Source organism: Coenobita brevimanus, chromosome 26 (assembly GCF_032717465.1).
Source record: "Coenobita brevimanus isolate Jiangsu-jjx chromosome 26, ASM3271746v2, whole genome shotgun sequence".
NCBI classification, from domain to species: domain Eukaryota; kingdom Metazoa; phylum Arthropoda; class Malacostraca; order Decapoda; family Coenobitidae; genus Coenobita; species Coenobita brevimanus.
The window spans coordinates 44,437,485-44,459,157 of record NC_136979.1 but is presented as its reverse complement, the minus strand read 5'-3'; the positions used below and the strand labels follow the sequence as shown (position 1 = coordinate 44,459,157).

At 43.0% G+C, this 21,673-nt stretch overlaps 2 protein-coding genes across 2 annotated transcripts in view; one reads left to right on the top strand and one right to left on the bottom strand.

Moving 5' to 3' along the window:
• The window catches only part of ohgt (E3 ubiquitin ligase component cereblon), a 79,079-nt gene extending 60,817 nt beyond the window's left edge, over positions 1-18,262 (top strand). The window contains exon 9 of the mRNA XM_080268193.1: positions 18,144-18,262. Within this exon, the coding sequence (XP_080124319.1) occupies positions 18,144-18,192 (49 nt within the window). The 3' untranslated portion in view covers positions 18,193-18,262. The remainder of the gene's footprint in view (positions 1-18,143) is intronic.
• Positions 1-21,673, bottom strand: part of TTLL15 (tubulin tyrosine ligase-like 15) — a 180,488-nt gene that overhangs the window by 98,173 nt on the left and 60,642 nt on the right. The gene's annotated exons all lie outside the window — the stretch shown is intronic.

Here is a 21,673-nt window from a genome sequence, read left to right as displayed (position 1 = left end):
GAAAGAAAAAATAGTGTCATGTGAAAGAAAAAATACAATACATTTCATGTCTTAAAGGACCTGGGTATGTACAAGGAAAATAGGTTTGATAAATCAGCCAAACAGAATGTTTCTAGTAACACCATTTTTGTAACAAAGCTGAATATTGCGGCAGAACTAACAGTTTCACAAGCTTACAGTTTTAACATTTGTTCTCTACTGAACAAATGAATTTGTTTATACATGTAGTCTACTGCACCATCACCGTGATAGTGATGTATCTATACATGACTGTGACTATAGCGTAAAAGTTTGTTACTGGAGAAAATATCAACATTCGCAACATTTACGCAGGTGAGCACTGCTGGCCTTATTCGTATGTACAGCCATGAGCAAAATTTTGATGTCATGACCAGCTGGGACCGTGGCTGGCATTACATAAACTATTTGGCATAGCAGTATGAATTATACAAGATAGTATGAGAATGCAGAATATTCTGTTGTTTGGGGAGGAATATAAATACTGGAAACGAAGCTCAGTGCTAGGAGAAAATGGTCTGTTAGCTTTTGTCCATAGCTTTAAACAAGTGCTGCCAGACTGCCCTGTCTTATATCCTCACATTTACACAGCCACCCAATACACTGCTCCACTGACTGCTGAACATATATCTGTGTAATGTCATTTCTTGTCAAGACTTTAGCAAAATATGTTAATGTAAGGGTGGGTGAGTGTTTTATGCATGACATGTTCACTGGCTCTTCCATGTTGGACTGCCTGGCCACTCTCTGAATGGCTCCCTCACTCATTCACGTGATACAGTTCCACTGTCCAGTACACAGTCTTCAGCACCAGTGACCACACATGCATACACCCTCGCATTACTATGTAGAGAATGTGCATACCTGCATATATTCTGCACCACTCACTCACCTGACAGTTTCACTGACCATCACACACAGTGCAGCACAAATGAACACACACACATGCATGCACATGCACACACTCGCTGGCTCAGTGGTAGCATTCTCGCTTACCATGTGGTAGACGGGAGTTCGCGCCTCGCCCGGGTTGCGAAAAGTTTTACTGACGAAGTGGGTGTTTACTGTCCCCCTTGAGCAAGGGGACGGGTGTGTGCGTGTGTGAAGGTCACAGCCTTGTCCTTAGATCGGACTATATGAGCTCGCAGCTCCCTTCCGGGAGGGTAAAAGCTGACGATCATGACCATCAAGTGATCCTGATTGACCCTGTGAATTACACATACACACACCAGCACACATGCATGCACACACTTTCTTTCTCTCTCTCTCTCTCTCTCTCTCTCTCTCACACACACACACACACACACACACACACACACACACACACACACACACAACCTACCTGCTCGGTGCTCTTAAAATATATCGTTTTCATTTTCGAAGGCTCCAACGTGCTTGCATGGGTTGGCCTTGGTCACCTAATGGTGGCTTTCCATGCTGCACGATCTATTGCAACCTTCCTGTTCAGTCCTTTAACCCTGAGGTCACACTTAATGACCTCGTCCCATGTCTTTCTCGGTCTACCCCTCACAACCCCACCCCCAGTATTAACACTTCCCACCTTCTGCACCCAAGTATCATCCCCCATCCTCTCCACATGCCCAAACTATCTCAATCTACCTCTCCTCATCACAACACCAATACACTCCAGTCCCATCCTACCTCTCAACTCTTCCAACGCAAACCCAGCCCCCCCAGGCCTTGCACGCAGGGACGCACTGCACATCCACCTAATCATTGTCATTTCTGTACGTCTGAACCTGCGAATATCTTCCTTCTTTACTGCCCAGGTTTCACTACCATACAGCATTACACTCCAAACACTTGCTGCATATAAAGACCCCTTAGCACATAGGGAGAGTCTTCTTAATATCAGGAGAGGCAACAGCTTCCTGAACTTCTTCCAACCACTTCTCACCCTAGCCACAGAGCTAACTCCAGCCCCACCTCCAGCACACAACATGTCTCCCAAATAACAAAACTCTCCCACACACTCAAGAGCCTCGCCAGCAAGTTCAATCCTTTCTCGCCTGACAATCTCCACCTGCTCTCCTCAACACGCCGCATACATAAAATAAGCATTAGCTCACAGTCTACCTCAGATACCACTACATCTCTTCTGCACCCATTTATCACAAACACTACACAAGATGGAACTACTTCCCACGCCCTTGTGGCAAACTGCACATGGCCACTTCCCCTCGTCTTTGACAGTACCACCACCAACCGTAAGTATCATCACTCTTCACTCTCATCTTAAATCACTCTCATCTTAAATGTCGGGACCAACTGTTTAGCCCCGGGCTCCTACGCTCCTCATGGGACAATGTAGGATTGGATGATGGATGAATGGATGGATTGTTTTATCTGCATATACCCTTAAACCCTTATGCCCCATACCATCTCTCCACTTCCTAAATCTTTCCTCCGCCTCCATTTCGTTCTCTGCAGTGAACACCAAATCATCAACATACAACATCTCCCACGGGAGTCTGTTTCTGAGAGGGCTTCAAGTACCATGATAAACAACATGGGACTCAAAACTGACCCCTGATGCACCCCAGCGTTCACGGAAAACTCATCACTCAAATCTCCATTCACTGTTACCTGGGTGCTAGCACCCACATACATGGCCATAACCACCCTAACCAGCCACTCCAAGCCAAGCTTTCTCATTGCCCACATCACCACCTCTAGGGCCTCTGTCAAAGGCCTTTTGCAAATCAACAAAAACAAAATGCAGATCCCTTTTCTTCCCAATATATTTTTCCTGAACCTGTTGAACAATAAATAGGGCATCAGGTGTCCCCCTGCCTGGCATAAACCCAAACTGCATCTCATCAATATTCACTTTTTCTCATCATACCTTCTAGAACTCTCCATTACCTTCATTATCTGATCTAAAAGCTTTATACCTCTATAATTTCCTCTTGCCAGGGCATCACCCTTCCCTTTATACACATTTACAATTACACTCTTCAACCAATCAACTGGGACAGCACACTAATATAAAATCATATCAGGTCAGTGACTAACCTTACCCCTATATCTCCTGAGGCTTTCAACATTTCATTAGTCAACCCCAACACACTTGCTGCCTTCCCCACCTGCATCCTGCCTATTGCCTCACTCACAGTAGCAGCATCACTCGAAGGCCAAGGGCCAAACACTGGATCTGCTGGCTCCAAACCTTCCCTGTCCCAGTCAAACGGCTCATTCAACAACCTGTTATAATGCTTTCTCCATGCATCTTTAACATCCCCACTGTTCACTGCTATCCTTCCTTCATCATTCTTCACACACTGCTCACCTATAATATCCTGATTATCCCTCTTCATTGGATTTGCCACCTTAAATATCATATTTTTCCTTTCCCCATGATTTAGGTTATCAAAAGTCTCTGTGACTCAGACTTCGCCCTGTAGACCTCTCTTCTAGCCCTACGCTTGGCAGCCAAGTATTCCTCCTCATTACCACCATTCTTCCATTCCCGGAAAAGCCTTCTTTTCTTAACTGCAGCTTCTACACCATCATCCCATCACCAAGTTACTTTATGTCTTGGTGGGCCTCTAGTCCAACTGCATACTACATCAGTAACTCTCAAGATCTTGTTCTGTACTGTTCATTAACGCCTCTGTCTACTGCTCCCTGTTCAGCCACCACTCTCCTCATCTTGATATAAAAGGCATCCCTTACTACTTGGTTTTCCAGCTTCCATTTTTCCTCCAGGGTACATAAGTCCACTTTTTCATCACTCGTTCCTTAAGCACCATATCACAAATCAATAGTTTGTGCTGCTGCACACACTCCTCACTTCCTATAACTTTAACATCTCTCACTAACCTCCTATCAGCCCTCCTAACCAGAAAATAATGTATCTGACTGCTATTTCCCCCAGACTTATATGTAATTAACCTACGTTGTCTTTTCCTAAAATAAGTGTTGCACACAATCATGTTCGTTGCCTCCCCAAACTCGAGTATCCTTTCCCCTTCCGCATTCTTTATACCATACGCACATTCCCCATGTACTCCTGCATAACCTTGAGCTGCTTCACCTACATGACCATTTAAGTCCTCTCCCAAAACAACTATCTCATCATCCTGCATACCACCTACTACACATATTAAGTCATCCCAAAATCTATCTTTCTCTACTTCATCCAAGCCTGCCTGTGGAGCATATGCCAATATGCAGTTATCATTCCACCAACCAGAATGTTCACTATCAGTATCCTATCGCTTACTTTCATAACATTCATAACATATTCCACCCATTTCTCCGCAACCATCACACCAACTCCCCCATATCCATCTGTCCCCCCATGCCAAAACAACTTATAGTAACAATCCTTCCCAACAATCTTTCTGGCTGATCCACCCCTGTACTGGACTTCCTGCAAACATGCCACATCCACCCACCTCCTGCTGAATGCCTCAACGATTTCCCCCCTCTTCCCCTCAAACTTCCCACATTCCATGAACCCAGCCTCATCTCCCTGGGCGATTTAATGTCCTCAGGCTTGCTTTGAAACTTATTTTTAGTCACAGTCAGTATTAATAAAGGGGGTAGACATACCACAGGCCCCACTCACTGTACAGTGTGCATGTGTGCGTAAGATTAGGAATGAATAGGCGAAGAAGATGCAAGGAAAGAGTTGCTTTGTTGATGAATGAGAGACTACAAATATGTCAGCTCGAGGTGTATGTATGTCAAGTTCAAGTTTGGGAAGGTGAGAGTGACAGTGATTGTGGCACATGCACCATGTGAGGACAGGAGTGAGAGAAAGACAGGTTTTGGGATGAGCTGGATGAAGTAGTGGGAGAAATGCCCAGGAGCTATAAAGTGATTGTAATGGGGGATATGAATGGAAGAGTTGGCACTGGTCCAGAAGATGACATAATGGGTTGTTATGGAGTACCAGGAGAAAATGATAATGGGAAGTGACCAAAGGATATGTGTCAGGAGAGGAGGTTGTGCATTTGTAACTCGTATTTCAAACACAAAGATGCACATAAATATACATGGTATAGAGGAAACCGGGATCGTGCTTAAAGAAGCCTGATTAATTACTTGCTCAAAGAGGTCGATGATGGGAATGGCTGCTGATACGAGGGTTGTGAGAGAATGATGTGGAGGTCTGTCAGATCATATGATTGTGATATGCAAGATCAAGCTGAGGGGAGTGAGGTGGATCAGGAGAGAGAGGAGCAGTCAGAGAGAAAGACTTGAGGTTGAGAAGCTGAGGGTCAAAGAAATGTCAGATGATTGCGGGACCAAAGTAGAGGAGGAGTTAGAATTGGTGAACTGCAATGAAATGGATCTGGACAGCCTGTGGATTACATATAGGAATTGCTTAGTTATGAATCCTAAAGCAGTGTGTGGTGTGGCAAGAGTAACAACAAAGAAGAAAAATACAGCATGGTGGGATGAGGAGGTTAAGAGAGTGGTGGAGGAAAATAGGAAGAAGTGGCTAAAGTGGTTACAGGACAGGGATTCAGTTGAAATAACATAATATAATAAGAGCAAGAAGCATGTAAAGAGACCAGTGAAGAGGAAAAAGAAGGAGATAAATGATGATCTAGGAGGAAAAATGAATGCAAACTACTCTGAAAATAGGAAGTTATTCTGGAAAGAGGAGCGGAAATGTAGAAGTGAAAGTGGAAAGAAATGTGATGGTGTGAAGGATGTAGGTGGTAGATCATTAAACCATGGGGATGAAATAAGGACCAGATGGCAAGAATATTTTGAAAGCCTGATGAATAGGAATAGAGAGAGCAGACGGCTGTAAACATGGCTGGTTTTGGGGGTGTGCAGAGAAGGAATGCAGTGCCAGAAGACATGACATGACGCACAGGTGAAGAGTGCTGTGAAGCGGCTGAAAAATGGGAAAGCAGCTGGGGTTGATGAGGTGTGTGCAGAGATGATTTAGTGGACAGAGTGGAATGAAGTGCTTGTTGGAGATATGTAAGAAGGCATGGATGAGTGAAACTCGGCCAGCAGAGTGGAAAAAGGCTGTGATTGTACCCCTGCATAAAAATAAAGGTGAGTGAAGTGAGTGCAAGAATTATTGTGGCATAAGTTTACTGAGTGTGGTAGGGATGATATATGGAAGAATTATTATAGAGAAAGTAGGAGATATCAGAAGTCCTAGCAAGTGATGAACAGGGTGGCTTTAGGAGTGGTAGAGAATGTGTGGATCAAATATTTGCAGTGAGACAGATAGCAGAGAAGGCTTGTGAGAAGGACCATAAGGTGTTTATGGCATTCATGGATATGGGAAAAACGTACAACAAAGTGGACAGAGAAGGATTGTGGAAAGTTTTGTGCATGAACGGTGTAGATGGTCGAATTAAGCTGCTAGGTGCCGTCAAGAGTTTTTGTGACGGTAGTGAAGCACGTGTAAGGGTTAATGGGCATCTATGTGAATGGTTCACTGTCGGTGTGGGTGTGCGACAAGGTTGTGTGATATCCCCTTGGCTGTTCAATATATAATTATATGGATGGGTTGATAAGTAAAAACATGAGTAATGGAGAGGGGGATGGCATTGGTAATGAATGGCAATGGATGGAATATCTCAAATTTGTTGTATGCTGATGATGCAGTACTGCTTGTGAATACCAGACAGGAACTTGGTAGGCTAGTGCAGAGTTTTGCTGATGTCTGTGAGCATCGTGCCTTGAGAGTAAATGTAGAAAAAAGTTAACTGATGGTTATTGAAGGAGAGGGTGACTCCCAGTGTGATGTGACAGTAAATGGAGAGAGACTGGAATTGGTTAGAGAGTTCAAATACCTGGGTACAGTGATAGAAAAGAGAGGAAAATGTGCAAAAGAAGTGGAAAGTAGAGTGACACAAGGAAGAATAGTAGCTGGTGCAATGAAGGCCTTGATAAGAAACGAGCTTGAGTGTTTGCGGCTGCACGAGGCTTACATGAAGGAGTGTTTGTGCCAGCTTCAACATATGGATGTGAGACTATGGTGTGGCATGAAAATGAAAAGTCAAGAGTATAAGCAGTGGAGATGGGACTACTGAGGAATGTATGTGGAGTACAGAGGGTGGATAGCTTACGAAATAATGTGATTCATGAAAGGTGTAGAGTGAGGAAGTTGGTGGACATCAGAATCGAAGAGAGTGTACTGAGATGGTATGGTCATGTGGAGAGAATGGATAACAATAGAGTAATGAAAAAGATACATCTGAGTGAACTTGAAGGAGGGAGGAGGTGAGGTAGGCCAAGGAGAAAGTGGAGAGAGATGGTGGATGAGTGTGAGGAATAGAGGTTTAGAAGTCGGTGAGGCTAGGGAACTGACAAGTGATCGAGCTGCTGGATGAATGTTGTGAGGAGAAGTGCATGATTAGGGATTTGGCACCCCTTTTTAACGTGGCAGCATCCGGACTGACTGTACCAGATACGTGTATGTGAAGCTACGCAACGTGGTGAATGTTTTTGGCATATCCGATACAGCCAGGATTCCAGGGGCTTGAATGATAAGTGAATAGAAGCATGGCCCATTGGATTGGGCAAATTTGGGCTGTCTGGACATTGCTACTCCTCACTCTGCCCTAGGGTGGGAAAGGAAGTCCGGATGATGATGATGATATATCCATCCATCCATCCATCATCCAATCCTACATTGCCCCATGAGGAGCGTAGGAGCCCGGGGCTAGGCAGCTGGTCCTGGCATTTAATATATATAAATTTGTGCATCTGAGGCTACCTTGAGGATAGGTGAACTCGTGGACGCTGATCCCATGAATGTTGAGGTACTGGTGTACAGAAACAAAGTGATGACCCTAAACTGTATTTTTCCCAAGTACACTCAGCTTTTCTCGTGTTTGTCTTCTTCATACTGATATAGGTTACATAAACAACTTACAAGAATATAGTAATGCTCTGCATAAAAAAATTTAACATTCAAGAAGAGGTTTTAGTGTTTCTTCAGCTGATGAAAATGTAACCTTTGGGATCATGTTTGTTGGGTCATGGAGTTTACTAACACCCCATCCATACTAGAGGCAACTCGGGTAATTTGCGGTTATTTTAGTCTTAATACCTACCCTGACTTAGAAATTCTGCGAATTATAAATAACACAACTAGTGGGGAAAATTAATCATGAGTCTAACCTCTCAGCAAAGTTGCCCAATTCCACAATACTTAAACCTGACTGGTCACCAGCGAACACTAACACCCTTTCAAAACAGTTAAAGGGAATCAACAATATTGTAAGGTTCTTACCTGACTCCAACTGACAACAATACTTAAGTGGACAAGGGAGGGGGAGGAGTTCCAAAGCTTGAGGCACACTATGGCCTCTCAGCACTAGGCAAGTGTGGTAGTAGCAGGGACAACAGGGTGGACTAGTGCACCTAATGGTCGCTAGGTGTGGGTGGAAAGTGCTGTGATTGGCGTGTCATGCTTGAATATGATTGGCTTCCTGCCATGACTAGCATAAACAACGCCACAACCTGGAAAACTCCTCGGAAATGAGTTACTTGGGACAGCGACCATGGCTATCAAATCGATCAGGTTTGTTACTGCAACATACGAAGTGATCATGGTTTGGTTGGAAAAGTACCATGAATTACAAAACCGTGACTAACAAATCCTCAATATACGCAAGTTGACTGTATTTTATTTCTTGAAACATAATGTTAACACTTTCCCGGGCCAGCCTTGTGTAACTTTTCAACCCTGTTCTTGGGCCAGGGGTGAGTTTCCAACGAAATGAAGCTGTGTTGCCTGTGTTCAATTGTGCCACATATTTGAGCCATGAAAAATCACTCCAACACATGATGCACCAGCACGTCATTGGTCCAGAATCTGTTGGCAAACAAATGACACGTTGGTGCGTCATCGGCCCGGAATAGTGTTAATATTCACATTCATTTTATTTATTAGGACCTCCCTTTTTAAAGCATTTTCTCCCGTCATTTTCTGGACCTGTTGTATCCTGTCCTTAGATGGGAAGAGAGTTTCAGGATTATGATAAAAGAGGTACAGATGACATACAAGGGTTTATTGAAGTGTAAGATGACCTACAAGGGTTTATTGAAGTGTGATGTGCAAAATAAATAAGGAAAAGGTGCTACAAGGCCTCTTCAGCTTTTCATCAGTGTAAGAGGCTTTGTAACACCTTCCTTAATGGTTAATTTATACCTGCTGTCAAAATATTTCCTTGTATATAAGTCATACTGCATATGTAAACAGAAGACATTACTGACATGCATTATACAGAAATTAACAGGTGAGGAAGCAGTGCTAGGGAGCCTTCTGACAAGAATACAACCCCTACTATTATAGTCAGTTTTAATAAGTGTGCCACCTTCTGCTTGGTCTTCTGTGATGTTTCCTAGGCAAGGAAGATGGCCAACTCATAATTTTGTCAATACAAGGCTGTGCACTGAGTGGTAACACTCAGATTAGAGATAATAAAGTCAGTCATTAATATTTGTATTACTCTAAATGCCTGGCTTTCAATGAATATAGTGTACTTAAAGGATTTGTTAAATGTGAATTACTGTATTTAATTATTGTTAGTACTAAAACCAGCCATCTTTCTCATTTTCTGCTTTCCACTTGCCTCCATCATTTAATTTCATTGCTCCAGTATGTGTTAACTTGTAGCTTAGTGAATGTTGATTATTTTTATGTTGTTGCCTAAGTAAAGAATTATACTTTTATAATTTATAGGGAAGAAATGTTAATCAGATACAGATATACTTACTGAATAGGCCTGATTTTCACTAACCTAGACTAAAACTGAAGGTACAGGCTGTGTAGCTGTGCTGCCAGCTTTCCTATACAGTGAAATTTGTAAATGATTTTGATGAGAAATTATTGTATACTTGCTATTACGGTTCTAAACAGTGAAGGGAAAAAATGCTGGAAACAGGCTGTGTAATTCACACAACTGATAGCATGAAATACACAGAACACTATATCAGTAATTGTTCTGGGTCACACTGATGCTCTCTCTCTCTCTCTACCAGATTAAAAAAAAAGTTAATGTCTGCCAGGTTTAGATTGTCAAAATGTAAAACAAATGTAGGTGATATCAGTACAGTGTTGCATATTATTGTGAAAACTTTAGAGCACATACACATTGGTAAAGGTAAGTTGATGATATGGGTATGCATCCAGTAGTGTACCTGAATTGAATGTATGTATGAAGTTGCATTGTTCTCTACTTGTTCCTTTATTTGAACTGTTTATTAACCCCTAAGTGCCGGGTGACAGTTATATCTGTAGCGAAATTGGTGGGCCAGAGATGCCAGGAGACAGCTATAGCCATAAGTGTTTTTGTGCCTTGTTTGAAGTGGCCATTACTTGATCTCGTCACCAAAGGGTGGGGATAGCCTTCCGGCACCTGAGGCAGGCATATCTCAGTCGTCTCTGTGACTCTGCCAGGTGTAGGATGATGTTTTCTTACATCTATCGTCTGATTCTGTTTCCACCTTACATGGACCCTTGCATTATCTGTCCCTGCCAAGCCTCTTTCCAAGAATACTAGAAAAGGAATCAGTGACAGTACCATAGGGCATGTCTTGGATCCAACTGTGTTGTAGTTTATCATGTAGTGAAGTACGTTATCACATTGAGAGCAAAGCCATAGTTGGCACCTCAGAAGATGCATGAACAACCTCCTCTCTCGCGCCAGAAATTTGTTCTCTTCCTCATGTCATTACTCATCAACACAAGGACCTACAGACTGAGGATACTTTCTTTTGCAAGAGGAAGAGTTGATGAGTAAAATGTTTTTTAATTCTTTCCCGTAAATGCCATACTTTTTGAGATACAGTAGTAAGGTTTGAAAATACGCAATTTTCAGCAGTTTCCAAGAAATTGCCCATAGTGAGGTTATGACTGTATTAAATATTGCCCAGCATTTGGGGGTTAAAGGTCACAAAACTTTGACTGTATTTTCTCTTTTTTCTAATTTTCGGCGGATAGCTCAGTATATTACCCAGAGCCTCATATAAGGTACAGTAGATGCTCAATTTATTGAACACCGATATAGCGGAAGCCTGAGATAGCAGAAGAATTTTTTTTCCATTTCCCCCCTTAGTTAAAGGAAAATTTCTATAAAATTGAGAATAAGTCCATAAATGAAGTTCCATTCCAAAAGTCATTTTATTACAGGAAAAAGTTCCATAAATCAAGCACGTCATCCAGCCCATAGTGGACAGCTTCCCTGGCCAGTGATACCACACATCCCTGCTAACCTGCCTGGGTAGTGGCAACAGTGGGTAATGGGTGATGTTGTGCAGCCAATACAGTATTCACATGGTCACCCTCCTGTTAGCAATAACTGTGTGTTTGTGTGGCTTTACCTTCATACTGGGGCCTTATTTGTTTTTTTTTTTTTCAGTGAACCAAAGCTTTTATGAATCATGCCTAAGGTTCAGGAAAAGAAGGGGAGGGTGAAGCTTTCTCTCATCCAGAAACTGGAACTGAGAAGATGGAGTGTGGAGTATGCCCAGGGACGGTGATGCAAGAGTATGGGAAAAGAAAACCCCAAGTGTATGACCTATGCAGAACCAAAGACAAAATCAAGAAATTGAAATTGCAACCAGAGGTGGGTTCTAGTGTTAGTGAAAAAACTAAAATGTTGGAAATGCGGTCTCGGAAAAAAAAAAACGAAGTTTGAAAAATTGAGACGAAGCGGTGTATAGCTGGTACAGGCAGGAAAGAGCCCAGGACTTACCTATGCATGGGCCTGAGATAAGGAGTGCTGCACTAAGGGTTGCTGAGAAACTCAGAATTGAGGACTTTGTGGCAGTGATGAGTGGATAACAAGATTTTGTAGATAACCTGACATTACACACAGAAAAATTGTGGGTGAGATGTGCAGTACTGAAATTAAAAGTGCTTGGCCTTTCATTGAGGAACTAGAGAAGCTTAAAAGGGAGACAGGCCTTCAGGACTGGCAATTTTATAATGCTGATGAAACTGGGCGTTTTTGGACAGCCCTGTCTAACACCACACGTACTGAGAAAAGCCAGTGCAGTGTGCCAGGCCACAAGCAGAGCAATACACGGGTGTCTGTGCTGTTATGGGCAAAAGCCGATGCTTCGCACCAACTGAGGCCAACGGTGGTGGGCAATGTGAAGCAGCCACGTGCAGTGAGGCCCATCATGAATAGTTTGTCTGTGGACTACGACAGCAATACCAAGGCTTGGTTCACAGGCAGGATAACCAAGTCTTGTCTTTTTTTACTGCTTTGTTCCCTCAGTCAAGGGGTACCAGATAAAGAAGCACAATGTGCGGCCAGGTGAGGTTAGGGCTTTGTTGCTGCTGGACCAGGTCCCAGCCCATCCCTCAGAGGAAGTGCTGACCACCCATGATGGGAAAATTAAGGCCATGTTCCTGCCAACACAACTTCCATCCTGCAGCCCATGAACCAGGGGATCAACACCTTCAAGCCGCACCACAGGAGGCTGATGCTGGATGACATTCTGATGGTAGATATTGAGCCAGAGGAAGGACAGGACACCAGAGGGCAGCGTGGTGTTGAGGCATGGAAGAAATAAAACATGCATGACACTGTGCTGAACATCAGGAAGGCATAGGACCTTGTAGCCACCAAGACATTTATTCATGGGTGGAATGCAGTATTCAGCCAGAGGGAGCACACGCAGCAGCAGCAGCAGGAGGCAGCAGATTTTGAGGGCTTCACTCAGGAGGAGTGCAGGGAGGCCTTTCACCAAACAGGCAACGCTGAAATGGGTGTTGAGAACATCCATGAATGGATGGATATGGATGCTGGTGACCCTGGCTATCATATCCAGTCTGAAGAGGAAATGGTGGCGGAAGTGACTGCAGAGAAGGCACCGGCTGAGGAGGAAGTGCAGGAGAGTACTAGCAAGGTCAGATTGTCCCAAGCCAGCGATAGTGTTGACACACTTCTGGATTTCCCCATAAATAGCAATTATGAGTGTTTTAGCTTCACCTGTGGGAAAGGAGGGCCAGAAGTAGGAAACTCCAGAGGGAGATGTTTGCCCCAAAGCAGACCGAGATCGACAACTTCAAGCCATCATTACCTCATAAACCAAAGGAAAGGAAGGACAGTTGCACATCAGACATTTCCTTGCCATCCACCTCTAGCTTCCCCTCAACTGAATCTGATATCTCTCTGCCCTCAACCTCTGCCCATGGGATGCCTATACCATCACCAACATCATCCCTGATGCTCCCCAGCCCCTGTATCACCCCAGTACCACCTCTAGTGCTGATGAAGGGTGACTCTGACAGTGACTAAACCACCCCCAGGCCTGACACAGGTTTGTGAGGGGCCAGTATGGCTACCTGTGTAAGGCATATTTCAGCAACAAGCACAGAACCACTACTTTTGGAGGTAAGCCTTAATGTATTTTACTATCCCTATTTACTATTCAGCAATACTGTATCTGGTACACTACTATCCTCACCTTATTCTTTATGTATGCATATTTTATTAATGTCATTACTGTATGTCTCATGGGTGCTCACCATCCACTCACTCAGTGTAGTACTTCTGTCAGGTGACTGTCCTTTCCTCTCTTCCTTCCTTCTTTCCTGCCCTTCTCTTCTGTCTGTCTTTCCTTCTTTCTTTTCTTTTTGTCTACAGGTGACTCTACACTGAGTGACAAGTCAAGTGGTTTCTATTTCACCAGGAAATCATTTAATATGCTGGTTGGTAACCATATAACCAAGCTATGGTGCCTGGTGGTTTAGTGGGTAATTACGACACTCCAGCCAGATTGAGCATGTGTAGGTTTATATCCAAGGGATGGCTGGGGTTTACTGTGCACCTAATGCCACTCAGGGATGAGTGAGGTTGGGCACTCACACATTAAATGTCAAGACCAACTTGCCCAGCCCTGGGCTTCTATGCTCCTTATGGGGCAACACAGGATTAGATGATGTAGGTATGTATGTATGAATCACTGTTAACATGTACAGGCAAACCTCAAATTATGTTACCCCTTGATGCTATACCCTGAAACAGTGATGGGGGTAGAAATACCAACCTACCCCGCCTATCATAGGCCTAACCCTGGTGTTGCGATGGGTTTTGATTCTTTTTTCCAATTTTGATATTTTAGACAAATTTTGTTTAGGTTGATTTATAAACTGTTTTTAGACTTGGATTAATATGTTTTAGTCATAGGTGGAAGGAACACTGTCATTTGGGGTACGGATTCTCACCCTTCAGACGAGGTACAAAACGGTGTGGACAACTAGGTGACTCAACAAGGAATATTTTGTGTTTGACCACTGAACAGTCATCTAACCTGTCATGGAATACATAACTATATATATATCTATCTATAGCCCGACGTCCTAATCCCGCAAAGGGTGGCCGCAGACAAAACGCCTCCAAGTCGCTGTCACCCACCATTTGACTACCCTCCCTCTAACTCACCCCCCCTCCCTCATATACCTCTCAACTTCATCTCTCCACCTCATCCTCGGTCTACCCCTCCCTCTCCCTCCACCTCACCTACATACACCCTCTTAGTCAGTCTTTCATTCTCCATTCTCTCCACATGTCCAAACCACCTCAGTTTGTTTCTCCTAGTCTTCTCAACCACATCCACATCCACCCCACAACGTTCCGTCACTTCTTCGTTCGTCAACCTGTCCCTCCATGTCACTCCACATGCTCCTCTCAAGTAACTCATTTCCACTGCTCTCACTCTTGACTTGTTCCCATCTCGCAAGGTCCACGCCTCGCTTCCATACGTCGGGGTAGGGATCACAATACTATCATGCAGTGACTTTTTAACTTCCATACTCACCTCCCTATTTCTCATCACTGCTCTCAGTGAACCAACAACCTTCCTTCCCTGCTGTACCCTTTCACGCCCACAAAGTTCCATCCTTACTCATCACACTACCCAAGTATTTGAATGCACTCACATTCTCCATATCCTTACCATCCAACCTCACTGTACATTCTGTGACTTCATTCCTGTCAAACACCATAACTTTACTTTTGTTTACATTAACTTTCAGCTTCCTCCTCCTACACACTGTCCCAAATTCATTAACCAAACCTTGCAACTACCATTCATCTTCACTCAACAATACTGTATCATCAGCAAACGGCAACACCGGAATCTTCCAAATCTCACCCTCATTCATTAGTCACCCCCACATCCACTGCCCTACCTTGCACCTCCTTTACAACCCCGTCCATGTATATATTAAAAAGCCATGGAGACATCACACAACCCTGTTTCAGTCCCACATTGAGATCAAAGAAGTCACTCTGCTCACCATCCACTCGCACCATAGCCCTAGCTCCTTCGTACATACTCTTCACAGCACTCAACAATTTCCCCTCCACTCCATATATTCTTAATACCTTCCACATACCTTGCATATCTATTCTGTCATAAGCTTTCTCCAAGTCCACGAAGGCAGCATACACTTTCTTTCCCTTCTCTAGATACTTCTCCACTAAACAACTTAGAACAAATATCTGATCTACACACCCTTTTCCCTTCCTAAATTCCCCTTGTTCTTCTCCAACTAGCTCCTCTGTCATATGCCTAACCCTATCAATGAGTATTCTACCATATATTTTACAAAGTCACACCAAGAAGGCAAATACCCCTATGGTTACCACATACTTCTCTCTCCCCTTTTCCTTTGTATAAAGGAACAATTATACCTGATTTCCAGTCCTCTGGAATCCTTCCCTCTTTCCAAGCCAATCTACACAACTTCCATATCCACTCCACAACAATCTCACCTCCATACCTCAGCATTTCACCACACACTCCATCAATTCCTGGGGCCTTTCCCAGCTTGATCTTCTTCACTGCTTCTGCCCTACTGATCTCTTCCTCCCTCCTCTCATCTCTTTCTCTCCCAGCCATTCCCCAGCCATGTATACTCGCACTGCTATCATTCTCTACATTCAACAAATCCTCAAAGTGCTCCTTCCATCTCCTCAAATTTCTCCCTCTTCTCCACCAACAATCTGTTATTCCTATCTTTCACTCCCCTACTATTTCCCCTTTCACACTGCCTTAACTTTCTTTACCTCCTTCCAAAACAGTTTCTTACTCTTCCTCCATTTCACACTCAGATTCCTCCCAAACTCTTCATCCACTTTCTTCTTACTTTCCTTCACCAGTCTCTTCACCTCCCTTCTCATGCTCACATATACCTCTCTCTTCTCTCTCTCATCTTCTCCCCTACCTCTACTTGCTAACCATTCACTATATGCGTTCTTCTTTTGTTCCACATCTTGTTTCACCTCATTATTCCACCATGCTGTCCCTTGCACACCCTTGCATCTCCTCCTCACTCCACAAACCACCTTACACGCTGGGCCTATCTCTTCCGTGAATATCTTGCATATGTCTTCCACCCCTTCCATCTGCTCTAGCTCATACCTTCCCAATCTTTTTTCCACTATGCTCTTATACTCAGCCATTTTCTCACTATCTTGCAAATTCTCCACTCTTCTCACAGGAGCTGTTTCCTCCTGTCTTCCCCTTCGTCTCCTCAACCATTTTCTTTTGCAGCTTTACCTTGGCCATCACTAAGTGATGGTCCGGGACTCCATTCCTCCACCCTCTCCACACTCTTGCATGCAACACTTGTCTTCTCATTCGCTCACCCACACACACATAGTCTATCATTGCCTTTCGTTCAACAAGTTCACCATCCATCCTCCTCATTACTCTCCATGTATACTGGTGGATCATCTTATGCCGAAAGTAGATGTTGGCTACTGCCAACCCCTTACCAGCACAGATGTCCACCAAAGCACTACCATTCCCATCTACTTCAGCTGGCACACCCCACTGACCAACCACTCCATCCACTCGTACATTCCCAACTTTGCCATTTATGTCTCCAATCAAAAGCACTCTTTCGCTCCTCTCAGATTTGTCCGTACGTGCTTCAACTTTCGCCCAAAACTCATCTCTCACTCTTGCCACTCTGTCCTCTGTCGGGACATACACACATACAATCGCCCACGCTTGTATACCTACTTTCATCCTCACCCATACAATCCTTGTGCCCACTGTACCATACTCTCTTATATTCTCTTTCCACTTCTTGCTTATCATCAGACATACTCCCTCTCTTGCCCTCTCATTCTCATTAACTCTTGCACATATTCCTGAACACTATTCCCATTCTCTCACCCTTTCACCTTACCATTTAGTTTCAGTCAATCCACATATATCCACTTTTGCATCCTGAAGCACCTGAACAATCTCTCTCTTTCACTTCATCATTCACTCCTCTCACATTTCACGTTCCCACACTCAGAATGTCCTTTGTCCACTCCTTAGTCATCAACTTATGGTCTGTCCTGGTCCGAGGTGCTTTATTTGCTTGTTTAGTTAGTTCTTTTTAAGGGGTAGGGCATTGACCCACCACCAACCCTTTTAGTCGCCTCGTACAACAAACAGGGATACTGGGGGAGTGTTCTTAAAACCCCCCTACCCCCAGGGGGTATTTTAAATAAATATTAATAATTATAAAAATCTTAGTATTTCATGCATTGATGAAAACTGTGACATCAATAAATCATGTGTTTACATTCAGGCTGTTTGAGGAAAAACATCTTGAAAATACAAAGGAATTAATAAATGTTGGAAAATAAGAGAGAAGAAAATAAAGGAGCTCAGCAGCCAGAACAGTAGCTCAAACAACATAAACAGCAACCATTGAAAAGGCTATCCCAATCACATTATCGATCGATAAATCATGAATTTACATTTGAGTTGTTCAAGGGAAAAGGTTTTGAAAATACTGTAAAAAGGAATTTCTAAGTAAATGTTGGAAAATAAGAAGAAAATAAAGGAGGTCAGGAACCAGAACAGTAGCTACAATGACTTACAGAGGAGCCTTTGAAAAGACTATCCCGATTGCATCATTGACTGATAAATCATGGGCTTACTTTCTGGCTATTCAAGCAAAAATCTTTGAAAATACAAAGGAATTTCTAAATAAATGTTGGAAAATAAGAGGAAAGATAATAACAAAGCACAGCAACCAGAACAGTAATTTAACCCATCCCGTCCAGGTGTCATGTATACATGTCCTCCCGGGGCCATCCGGGTGACACATATATATGATCTAATGTTTCACAGCATTGAATATTCCTCAGGTTATTTCCACCACATGCAGCCACTGGCAGCCCTACTGCACGCATCTGAGTCGTGTTCCAGTCACCTGCATACCTCCATAATGGATAGACTACATGAAGTTTTCCCTGTGTCCCAACCCTTGGGTGAGCGCCCGCGGCCACCAACTTCAACACCAGTGAAGTCCAGAGACCAGAAAAGAAAAGGCCTTAGTGATAGTGCGATAGGGAGCGAACTTTAGGTGACATTATCGCCAACAGTGGGTGAAGAAGGTGACTCTTCCTCTTAGAAATGCAACTGCCATAATGAGTGTCGATATTTATGCATTATGTGAGGAGGGTGGTGGAGGTGACTCCACTGTGCACCCATCACTAACGTTACCATTTTGGGTGATTTCAATGTTCATAATGTAGAATGGTTATTGCAGTCTGACAGGACTGATGATTCTGGTCTACAGTGCGAGCTGTTTGCAAAATCATTTAATCTCATGCAGTTGGTAAAACAACCAACCAGAATACCTGATAATCCTGACCATAACGCCTATCTCTTGGATCTATGCCTGATGCATAATCCAGATGAATACAGGATAGAAGTATTGTCACCACTTGGATCCTCTGACCACAATCTCACCAAAGCTCATTTGTCAGTTCCCCCAAATCCTCCCTGTTCTGAACCCATCAGGGTGACCATTTGACCCTTAAATACGGAAGACTGGGATGGATTCATAAATTATCTTGATGATAGTCCATGCTGTCTTTCTTCCCCAGAGACATCAATTCTCTCCAGTCTCACATTAATGACTTAATACAAACTGGTATGGAATTGCTCATACTAAGTCAACAGTTCACTAGAAGACTGGACTCCCCCAAAATGGTTTGATAGCAACTATGCCAGAGCAATGAACCAAGAGTCATTAGCATATAACCCTTAAAATAAAAAACATCTGAACTGCTTAGTCACTTTTAAAATTGCTAGAAACCATGCAAAAGCAGTAATAAATGTCGCTAAATCAAACTCTCCTTACAACCATGCATCTAAATTAACACAATCCTAATGACAACAGAATATTCTGGTCAACTCTAAATTCTTTCAATAATATCTTTAACAAGTCATCACCCATTCCCTTACTAAACTCTTCAGATAGTAACATTACAAATGACCCACATGGTAAAGTGAATATCCTTGCCAATACATTTGCCAGTAATTCTGCTTCAGAGGAAGTCAGCCAGAACGTCCTTGTACCAGAACTTGACTCTCCCGAAATTGCTCCACTTAAGATGCAAACTAGATATGTAAAACCCACTCTAGACAATTTAACAACCAACAAAGATCCAGGTCCTGATGGAATTCCTCCAATTGTTTTGAAAATGTGTTCCCCAGAACTTGCTCCTATTCTAGCAAAACTGTTCAGACTCTATATATACATACTTCATTCCATGATTCTTGGAAAGAAGCCAATATCCACCAAATTCTGAAGAAAGGAAGTTCCTCTGATCCCTCTGATTACAGACTAATAGCTACCATGTCTTCTCTTGGTAAAGTATTTAGATTGTAATTAATAAGCAAACAGTTAAACATCTTGAATCCAACAACTTAAGTAGTGATAGACAGTATGGTTTTTGCCACAAAAAATCCACAACTGATATACTCAGTCTCCTGACTCATACCATCCATCAGTCGACTGACCAACATGGAGAAACTCATGCAGTAGTCCTTGATATTTCTAAAGCTTTTGACTGAGTGTGGCACCATTCCCTGCTATCCAAACTCCCTTGCTATGGCCTAATGTCTTTTGTTCCTCTGATTTCCTCATACCTCAATGACAGAAAGATAAGCATTAATGTAAATGATGTATACAGTAGATGCTTTATTTAATGAACTAATTCAGCCATCTCCTATTCCATTTTCTTGAATTTTCTGCAAAATCAAGTTCAATAACCAAGGCTCAATATAAGGGAAACTCTTCCGGTATTCTGTGGTACTTTCTGCTAAATCCTTGAAGGCAATGGTCAAACCAAGTTACTGACAATGTGCACCCAAACCATGCTAACTTTCAATGCTATACACAACAGTCTTAACCCATAATTAATACCCCCCCTTAAATGCATTATTGTGTACATGTTAACAGTGATAAATACAGTAATGACAGTAATAAAATATGCACACATAAAGAATACGGTGAGGATAGTTGTGAACCTAATAGTATAGTAAATGGGGATAATAAACTACAGTAAGGCATACCTCCAAAAGTAACAGTCTGCATCTGTTCCAGAAATATACCTGACATGGTAGCCATATTGGCCCTCCCAAACCTGTGTCAGGCCTGGGGGTGGTTTAGTCTAGAGATGTACCGATACCAAAACTTTGACCGATACTGATACCAGTGCATTGGAGACCAATCTGTTAGGCTGCTTGCTGTCCATACTCAAGCGACTTTCTTTTTTTCAAGTTTGTCATTAAACTACTACACACCATGTACTCAAAATAATATGATACTATTGTAAATAACTGGATATTACCATTATTTTTCATCCCTATAAAACATCCAAATACTATTTATCAAAATAACTTAGTCAGTGATATGCTGCGCAATAAATTCCTTTCAAAAATCGGTAATATCGGCAGAAAATCAGTGATACCGATTCTGATACTCTAAAAATGGGCCGATACCACCAATACTGATACCAATACCTATACATCGGTACATCTCTAGTCACTGTCAGAGTCACCCTCCATCTTCTCAACTATCCCCAGTTTCTGGGCAACAGACAGCGTCACCCTCTCCTTCTTTTTCTGAGCCTTAGTCATGGTTCAGAAAAGCTTTGGTTCACTGAAAAAAACACAAATAAGGCAGCAATACCAAGGCAAAGCCGCACACACACAGAGCAGGTCCTATAGTTGGAGGATCATGTGAAGACTGCATGGGTCAAATGATGTGGCCGAGTCTTCACTGCTACCCAGGCAGGTTGGGGATGTGTGGCAACACTGCACACCACCGGTCAGGGGAGTGTTTCCAGTATGGGCTCGATGATGCGCTTGATTTAAAGGACTTTCTCCATAAATTCGGTTTTGGGGACGGAATTTCCTGAACCTCTACACACTGGGGTTTTTCCGATGTTTCACGCTCCTCCCTATGGGGAATATCCGCGAGGGAAAAAAATACCTTTACTTCAAACCCTAATATCTGCCAAACTATAAGAGCTAGAGAAAAAATTAAAGATACATAAGAATCATCAACTCATGCTCTTTCAAATGAAAGTACCCCCAAGTCTCCAGATGGTCCCGTTGATGAGTAAGGACAAGTTAAAATTCAAAGGGTGGCGGGAAGATGCTTGTGGCTATACACGTCAACTGGCGTTCCTCCGCGCCCAAAATTGTGACGGCTATACACGTCAGCTGGCAGTTAGAAGTTAATAGAATTATACTCATTTGGGTGGGAAAGGAGGTCCAGATGATGATGATGATGATGATGATTTAACAGAAACTTTCCTTTAAAACAGACAAAAAAATACCAGAAAAAAATGATTCCGTTATCTCGGGCTTCTGCTAAATC